We start from the raw sequence: 9,942 nt of genomic DNA on the forward strand, positions 1-9,942 counted from the left end.
TCTATATTTTGTTTAGAAACTTCTTCAGCCAAGTACCCTAGTTCATCACTGTCGGGTTTGGACCTTCATGAAGCCCTTGGGCATGATCACAGTTCAGCTGAGTCCTTGCCAATTTATGACAGGGATGGTCTTTACTCTTATTTTCGATAATTGTCCCTCGATTCCATCTGAAACCTCAGCAGAACGGCCTTTACTCTTCATATTTTTACCAACATTCTGGCCACAACCACTTAATCTCTAAAGAGTTTCAAATTTCTCTAATCTTTTTGTCCTCTAAGCCTTCATCAGAAGCTAGGCTTTTAAGATACTCCTCCAGATTTTTCCAGCCTCTTCCCAATATCTAGTTCCAAATCTGCTTCTGTTATGGGTATATAAGGTATCCAGGTTATCAGCAGTGAATCTGTACAGTTCTGCAGCAACCTCAATTCTTGCCTCCTCAGAAAAAAGAATTTGAGGGACACAACACAGAAAAAGAGATCAAGGCAAGTCTCAGAGCAGGAGTGGAAGTTTATTTAAAAACTTTAGACGAGAAAAAAAGAAAAATGCACTTGGAAGAGACCCAAGCAGGTGACTTGAAGGACAAGTGCCCCATTTAATCTTGATCCTAGGACTTTACAAGCTGGCCCACTTCCAGGGTCTTGCACCCCTTTGCCATGATTCTTCCCTTAGGGTGGACTGCCTGCATGCACAGTGCCCTCCTTAACCTTGGGAAGTGAGCATGTGCAGTGTGTTTAAGAAACTGTAAGCATGCCCATCAGAGGCTTTCTTCAGTTTTCTGGCAGAATGCTTCTGGAAGGTCATACTCTGCCATTTTGTCTTTTAATGAACATACCCAGGCTCACTTGCTCATTTCCCGTGATTTTATTGGAAGCTGATTACCAATCTCAAGTGTGTTCATCTGTTTGAGAAGTTGCTTCACTTAAGCACATGCATTCAACTAAAACTTTAGTGTGGCAGCTGTGGACCTTCAGGAGATTGTCTCTCCCTGGCACTGGCTGCCAAGTTATTTTTAGAGGGGCAGTGTGGTAACTACTCAACTGTCGTCTGATTAGCATCGGACATTCCTGGTTGGTAGGTGGTAGGTCCTCCTCCTGCCCCACTTATGCATGTCTAACTCCCTGTAACATTTCCTCCCTCAAGACCCCAAATCTTTGGGAGAAAATGGATAAAGGTCTGTCTTCTATAACTGCTTCCTGCTGACAGAGGGATTGTGGTGGTTCTGTGGGTCTTGGCCTCTTGCTATCAGGGCAAGAGGGTGACTCAGTGGGTTGGTGAAAGTGGTCTCCAGCCAGGTCCAAGGGAGACAGGGACAGAATTTTGCCTCCTGTCCACTGATCAGCAGTCTAATGGTTCCCTGTAGAAGGGCACCTCTTGAATATTGAGAGGACAATATTCCTCGCTGAGGATCATCTGGAGAGTGATGGCCTGAGGTTGAGAAGGAGACAAATTGGGTTTAGATTTAGAAGACATGGACCAAAAAGGTGCAAAACTAGGAGAACCATTTCTAAGCTCCTTCCCAATCTAACCAACTCTGAGAGGGAAGTTCCCATAAACGGAGGCTTGATGTCAGAGTTCTGTAATATTGTCCTGTACTTTTCCCAATTGGTTTAGCCAAAAGCAATACTTTTCATCTAAGGCTAAACAAAGTCCTCCTTGTGCCACCATTAGCATATCTAGTCCTCAGCAATTCTGAAGGGAATGCAAATTAATATAGCCACTATAACTTCCAGTATGGAAGTTCCTCAAAAAACTAAAAATACATCTACCATGAGATCTAGTAATCCCACTAAGTATTTATTCAAAAGAAAGGAAATCAATATATCAAAGAGACATCTGTATTCCCATATTTAGCACTAGACACAATAACCAAATATGGTATCAATGTGCTATTAATATATGAAAGAATAAAGAAAATGATACATATAATCATGGAATATTCTTCAGCCATAAGACAGAATGAAATCCTGTCGCTTGCAGCAACACAAATGAAACTATAGGTCTTCCACAATGGTTGAACTAATTTACACTCCCACCAACAGTGTAAAAGTGTTCCTATTTCTCCACATCCTCTCCAGCATCTGTTGTCTCCAGATTTTTTAGTGATCGCCATTCTAACTGGCGTGAGATGGTATCTCAATGTAGTTTTGATTTGCATTTCTCTGATGACCAGTGATGATGAGCATTTTTTCATATGTTTGTTGGCCTCATGTATGTCTTCTTTTGTAAAGTATCTGTTCATATCCTTTGCCCACTTTTGAATGGGCTTGTTAGTTTTTTTCTTGTAAATCTGTTTTAGTTCTTTGTAAATTCTGGACATCAGCCCTTTGTCAGATGGGTAAACTGCAAAAATTTTTTCCCATTCTGTTGCTTGCTGATTCACTCTAATGACTATTGCTTTTGCTATTACTGGGTATATATCCAAAGGATTATAAATCATCCTACTATAAGGACACGTGCACACGAATGTTCATTGCAGCACTGTTTACAATAGCAAAGTAAATGGAACCAACCCAAATGACCATCGATGATAGACTGGACAGGGAAAAATGTGGCACATAAACACCATGGAATATTATGCAGCCATCAAAAATGATGTGTCCTTTGTAGGGACATGGATGAACCTGGAAACCATCATTCTCAGCAAACTGACAGAAGAGCAGAAGATCAAACACCACATGTTCTCACTTATAGGTGGGTGTTGAACAATGAGAACACATGGACACAGGGAGGGGAGCACTACACACTGGGGTCAGTTGGGGGGAAATAGGGGAGGGACGGTGGGGGGCGGGGAGCTGGGGAGAGATAGCAAGGGGAGAGATACCAGATGTAGGTGATGGGGAGGAAGGCAGCAAATCACACTGCCACGTGTGTACCTATGCAGCAATCTTGCATGTTCTTCACATGTACCCCAAAACCTAAAATGCAATAAAATAAATGGGGGAAAAAAAAAAGAAACTATAGGTCATTAAGTTAAGTAAAATAAGCCAGGCACAGAAAGACAATTACTGTATTTCTCTCATGTGAATGGCTAAGAAAGTAGAACTCACAAAAATAGCAGATTGGTGGTTACTGGGGGAGGGCAAGGGAGGTGGGGAGGAAGAGAGATTAATGAGTACAAAAATACAGCTAGATATAAGAAATAAGACCTAGTGTTCAAAAAATCAGTAGGGAAACTATAGAAAACAATCTGTATATTTCAAAGTAGCTAGAAGAGAATAATTTGAATGTTCCTACCATAAAGAAAAGAAACATTTAAAGTCATGGATATTCCAATTATCCTAACTTGACCATTATGTTATATGAATATATCAGAATATCACATGTACTCCCCCAAAAAAAAATATATATATATATATAGCATGTAGCAAATTTTCTGTAATATATTATTTCTCTGGGTTATTTGTTTTTGTGTCAAAGGGAATTATGACAGCAGAGGTGGAATATAAGGGGAAGCAAAACTCCAGGTTCTTGCTATGCTCTTCCCTCCTGGACAGCTTCCAACCTTCCATACCCCATCTGACATAGGCTTGGAAATTATCTTTCAAGGCTAAATAATATAGACAGATAAATAGATACAGCGATAGAGATATATAATTCCTAAACAATAGTTCTGAGGAAACAAGGGGGTCACAAGATAACAGCAGAATAATGCATTTGTACAGGGCTTGTGTGAAAAGCTTAGTTGTGTTGCCATGATCAGTAGAGAATTATCTAGGTAAGTTCACATGAGTTAGGAAAAGAGAAACATAAATCAATATTCTTGGCTACTATCTGCTTGGTCTTGCTCTCCTTTTACTATGCTGGGCCTTGGGATGAGAATTTCAGAGAAAAGTATCATAATTATCATTTCCTTCTCAGTCTTAGGACAAAAACACAAGTCTGGCATCCCTAACTTAGTATATAAATCCCCATCCACTATCACAGATTTGATGGAGTTAGTAAATAAATGAGCAATTCTCAGTCTTAAAAACATAAGATACATCTACGTGCAAAGAAAGAGTTGCACGATACAGAGCCAGAAGACATGTCTTATTCAAAGTACTTAATGAGAGGAATCGGACATGTAGATGGATTGGTAAATATAAGTCAAAGAATACGCAGACTGGCTTAAGTGAAAAAATTATTTTCTAGCAAACATAGGTTTCTTACTCAGAACCTGCAGCCCTAGAATGTTTCAAACTTCCTAACACCAAGAGAGTTTCATCAGAAGCTGGACATCACTAGTCAGAATAAATGAGGGATTCCAACATCGGATGTACTGTTGGTCCTTACCCAGGTCCTGAGTGGATAGTTCACTAAATTCCCAATGACAAAGAATAGAAACTCAGATTTTCAAAATCTTGTCTTAAGCAAATGAAGTTGGAAGCATCTTTGTGTCTTTCAGTGAAGTCCCCTGGAGACCCATGGGTCAAGACTATCAAGTTACTGATAGGAGTGAGGGCACTGTAAGGAGACAGCACAGTCAGCACGTTCAATCCAGAGGCTACTGGAGGAAAAAGATCCACGAGTCCTGAACAGATCAGTGGCTCTGAGTTTCAGGATTTTTTTTTTAAAGGAAAAAACCAAACATTAAGATCCTGGCAGCCCTGCACATCCTACCACAGCCTGTCTCCAAATCCAGCATGCAAGCCAACTCACTCTTTCTCCACCTCACTCTCTATACATCCTTTCTTAGGAATACTCCCAAGACTCTCTCACGAATCTGCTTGGTCTTGACGCCGTAGATGATGGGATTGACCATGGGCGGGAAGAGCAGATAGAAATTGGCAAGGAGGATGTGAACATGAGGGGCAGCATGGCGGGCCACACGGTGCATCACTGAAGAGATGACCACAGGTGTATAAAAGGCTAAGATGGCACCTATGTGAGACACACATGTCCCAAATGCCTTGTAGCGGGCCTCCTGAGAGGCAAGCTGGAGAACTGCCTGAAGGATGAAGACATAAGACAGGATGACAAAGAGCAGGTCCAACACCACAATCAACATGGCCACAGCAATGCCATAGATATTGTTGAAGCGAGTGTCCCCACACGCCAGTCTCACCACAGCCATGTGTTCACAGTAGCAGTGGGCAATCACTGGGCCTCGGCAGTAGTGGAAGCCTCTCAGCAGGAAGGGGAGTGGAGTCATCAGGGTCACAGCCCGGGCCACAGCAGCCATGCCAATTTTGGTGATGAGGGACCCAGTCAGGACCGTGGTGTAGTGCAGTGGCTTGCAGATGGCCACATAGCGGTCAAAGGCCATGGCCAGCAACACTGCTGACTCCATGATGGAGAAGGAGTGAAGGAAGAACATCTGGACCAGACAGGCAAAGAAGTTGATCTCTCGATCCCTGAACCAGAATATGGCAAGCATTTTGGGCAGTGTTGAAGAGGAAAGGACCAGGTCAATGGCTGCCAACATGGCCAGAAAGAGGTACATGGGCTCATGGAGGGCTGCCTCAGCCTGGATGATGAGAAGGAGGGTGCAGTTTCCAAGCAGGGCCAGTGTATATGCTGAGCAGGAGGGGATGGAGATCCAGATGTGCAAGTGCTCCAGGCCTGGAATCCCCATCAACAAGAAGGCAGCTGGATGTGTGGAGGTGGTATTGGAGGCTGACATGACTCCTGGAAATTCTCTTCCTCCTTATCTGCTTCTGCAGTGCCCTTCCAGGGAATATTCAATATCAGAATTACAATGCTCACAACTCTGGTCATTCTTGTGGGAAGATTAGTTCTTATCCTCATTTTTAGACATTAAAATAAATTAGAAAATCATCATAATATGTTTCATCAAATATTATGCATGGTCCTTGCCTTTTAGGTGCTTTTAAAATCACTGGGTGCTCAGAACATTTAATGCCAATAAAGCTAGTATTACAAAGCAGGCTTATTGAGAAATCAAGTGGAGGAGAAGAGCCTTTTGTGGTCTGCATATGGCCAAAAGCATCTTTGTAAAGAATACAAATTGCTGCTTAATTCAAATCATACCCATAAACAGTTACTGTCACTGTCTTCCTATTGCCTCCCAATTCAAACTACACTCCCAGGTATGAAAGAGTTTCTGCCCTGAAATATCAGTCTTGATCATATGAAAAATACACTTAACACTCTGTAATAATTCACTTCCCTACAAGTTCTTTAGATTATTTTTTTTCTAGCAGGGTTTCATAAGTCCTTATTTGACACTCAGAAATCCCTCCAAATAAAGCCCTACCTCCAGGTAACTTGAGCACATGAGAAGCCCTTTTGCTGTACTTTCACCTAACTGCAGTTTAACTTTCATCTCTACATACTTCTTCCTTCACTCACCTTCCTTCCTGGCCTTCACAACATTCAGAAGAAGAGATGCCCCACACCCACCTTTCTGCAAGACTGATCTATTCCCTTCACACTAGTATTTTTCCATCTGTGATCCTTATTGTTCTATCTTTTTCCACCTTTTGACATTTCCCTTGAAAACCTTTAAACATTTTCTTCCATAATTTTTGCCCTGTGCCACCTCTTGCCAGCTTTCTTTTCAGTTCCTGCCTGAAAACTTTCTTTTGAGGATTTTGAGATCTTTTAAAACACTTAGCACAAATCTAAAACATAGTGCTCAGTAAATGTAGACACTTTCATGACTCAAGAAAACAAAAGATTAAGTCATTGACAATCAGAAGAGTTGGAAAACGTCAAAGATGAAACTTCAGCTTTGAGAACTCTGGTTCCTGCCTCCGAATCAATGTCTTAAATCACACTCTTCTGCTTGTACCTCATTGCTCCCTAGGGAGTATAAATCCAACATATTCAAATTAACAGAAATACAACTCAAACTCACTACCATGATATAGGAAAAAAAAATTAGAACTTAAAGAATAAAGACTTGGGTTTAAGTAGTGATTGTGCCATCAGACTACCAATGGAAACTAGTATTAATCACTGAAATTTTTAAATATTTAGGTTCCTCACCTATAGATGAAGGCATAACCATATCTTCCATGACAGTTTTACAGTTTAATCGTGAGGAAAGATAAAATCATAATGAGAAGAGTCCCTGTAAACTGTAAAGCAGTGTAAAACTGCTATTTGTCATTACAATAGTCTCCCTCCCCACACAGATCTGCCCCTTTTCTAAATTTTTTTTTCTTGACATCAGCACAATCCTGCATTCCTTGGCCTTATGTCTCTCACCATCTAACACACCTCAACTCTGTTTCCCTTCACAGCAACAGTTGTTGAAAAAGCTAATTCATTCTCTACTTCATCTCTTAATTTTAAATCCCTTCCAATCTAGATTCCATCTCCACTTCTCCCCTTACATGATCTTATAATTGCTTATTTATTACCCTCTCTCTCGTCTCCTCTTTTGTTCCCCTTTTATTCTCATACTTCTCTAGGTGCTCTCTTAGGTGGTAAAAATGCCAAGAGAAATCAATATTCAGGGAATGTTCAAGTGTATAGCTTCTACTCTGAGCGCATCCTACTTCCCACTGGATAGTTCCACTTAGAGGTCTCACAGGCATCTCAAACAAAATAGAGCCAAAACAGAAATCTCTCTCCACAAACTCTTTCCTCTTCATGACTAGCTTATCTCAGTATGTATTACTAACATCAATCCCATAGCTAGGTCAGAAGCCCTTAATTCAGCCCCTTTTCTCTTCCCCTCTTCCTTTATATCCAATTTCAAAAGGCAAGTGTGATCAACCTCCAAAATGTCCTAGTCCCTACTCTTTTGTGTGTGTGCTTTGTCAAGCACTCTTATTTAAGTCACCACCTTTCATCTAGACTACAAAAGTCTCGTGACTCTCCTCAGTGGTATGGAATCTTGTACCCTCTGTAATATTTCATTCTCTGTACTGCAGCCAAAAAGGACATTTAAGATAGCAGGTTCTATCATGCTTAGGTCTTCACTAAAGCCTTCATGGGTTACCACTGTACTTAGGATGGAATGCACATTCTAACTCTTGTTTACAAGATGCTGCATGGTCTGGTCGCTACTCACTTTTCAGCCTCATCTTTTCCACCGTCCCTTCATTATTCTCCATCCATATGGCCTTCCACAGATGCTGGAGCTCAAGGAGCTCTTCCTCAGTCAGCGATGGTGGCCCTTAATCCTGCCCCTGAATTTTCTCATACTGTTGTTCTCTCTATGCCCTGTGCCTTCCGTAATTCACACCTCATCATCTCTTTCCTCTGTCGGTATAAAGACCTCCTTAGTTTTCTGCCCCTGTTCACCTCATCCACTACAGTGTGACAGACTACATATTTTATTAGGTTGGTGCAAAATTAATTGCAGTTTTTACCATTACTTCTCATGCAAAAACTGCAATTGCTTTTGGGCCAATGTAATATTTCCCTGCTGAAAACCACTTATAAGCTTTCACTGCTACAAGAAAAATAAAAATCACCAAACGTGTGAAAACCTATTCCTGCCTAAATTGTGGGCCTCACTCCTTTTAGTCCCCTCTATATTCATCCTAGGTTCAACCACACTGGGTTATCTGCCATTTCCTAAAAGAGTAATGTTTGTAGCTCACACCATTTATCTGGAATTCTTTCCCCTGCCCACTTTCATACCTAGTCAAGATCCTGCCACCTTCTTGATGAAGTCTTTTCAGACTCCTCCAGGAAGATGTTCTCAGTCATTTCAATAAAGATTCACTAATGCATTTAATCAAATAGCACAATGAGGGTACCATCTGTGTTACCTTTGCATGTGTCTATCCATTCATCAGGCTGCAAGTTCTTTGAGTACAAAGGCTGTGACTTTATTCATTTCTATGTTCAGACTTTACTGAACATCGTTGACACTCAGTAAGCGCCTTTTTATTTTTAACCTTTTTTTAACCTTTTAGGTTCAGGGGTATATGTGTAGGTTTGTTATACAGGTAAATGTGTGCCATGGGGGTTTGTTGTACAGATTATTCCATCACTCAGGTACAAAACCTAATACCCAATAGTTATTTTTTCTGCTCCTCTCGCTCCTCCCACCCAGGATAGGCCCCAGTGTCTGCTGTTCCTCCTTTTGTGGCCATAAAGAACAGCACTAGGAACAGGAAAGTGCTTTTTTAAATGAATGCATGAATGATTCCCTTCCTGGAGAAACTGACTCCTCCCTTGCCACTGCATAATATACCACCCTCTGATCCAAACGGAGACTCACCTCCACAGACGGAAATTCTATGAAATTTCCTATCACTGTTTTTAACCTAGGTCAGAATAAAAGCCTCTCATTAGAAACTTTGCCTCAAAGTCTAACATATCTGTGCATTTTCTCCAGGACTCAGCTTTGGGATGGACAGCATGGAAGCCCCATGATGAGAGGGCTCTTTTGTGTCTTTACCACAACTCGTTCCCACAGAGGCACTTGCTAACTATTTCTTGAATAAAAAGAATGTCCTCTTATACATGTTGTCACCCTTATCCTAAGCAAATATGTTTCAATTCCAAACAGGGCTCCCCGCTCCCTGAGTGGCCTCATCTCCCTTACTGCTGGTATGCTCCTGCTGCCCACACCTGGCCCCCCCATGTGTTTGTCCTCAGTCCCACAGCTTCCCTATTCTGTTTTAAAATGCCTAACAATCTAGCAACCATCCCTCTTTCCAGTGTCCATTCAAATGTACCTCTAATTCCACTCACCATCTGACTCTGCTTATCTGGTCTTCTGGCCCAACACCCTTGAACCTGCTTGGCATGAGTGCTTTGTCCAGTCCTTACATGTCATCGTCTTATGTTTGTTTCCTGCCTTCACAGCCAAGAGGTCAACAAACAACAAAAAGAAGACTTTGTCTCCCCCAAGAGTACATGGGGCTCCACACCTACAGAATATTCAATCAGTGCTGTTATCTATGTGGCAGGCCACACCTGTATCCTGAGAGGACCTCAGAATGATGAGTTTGGGAAATTGAGTCCCCAGATAGTCATGGAGGAAGTAAGCAGCAGATCTAGGACTAAATTTCACATCTCCTGACTCCTACTACA

At 41.6% G+C, this 9,942-nt stretch overlaps 1 protein-coding gene across 1 annotated transcript; it reads right to left on the bottom strand.

Moving 5' to 3' along the window:
• Positions 1–4,552: 4,552 nt before the first annotated feature.
• On the bottom strand, positions 4,553–5,641 carry LOC116536969 (olfactory receptor 52K2). Its single transcript, XM_032258875.1, has one exon. It carries the CDS (start codon positions 5,600–5,602, stop codon positions 4,658–4,660), a length of 945 nt encoding a protein of 314 aa, XP_032114766.1. The 5' UTR covers positions 5,603–5,641; the 3' UTR covers positions 4,553–4,657.
• Between the last annotated feature and the right edge of the window lie 4,301 nt (positions 5,642–9,942).

This window comes from Sapajus apella, unplaced genomic scaffold (assembly GCF_009761245.1).
Source record: "Sapajus apella isolate SASKATOON/1434 unplaced genomic scaffold, GSC_monkey_1.0 scaffold106, whole genome shotgun sequence".
Lineage (NCBI taxonomy): Eukaryota > Metazoa > Chordata > Mammalia > Primates > Cebidae > Sapajus > Sapajus apella.

Coding starts and splice junctions, on each gene's coding strand:
- LOC116536969 (XM_032258875.1), bottom strand. CDS start 5,602: ATGTCAGCCTCCAATACCACCTCCACACATCCAGCTGCCTTCTTGTTG.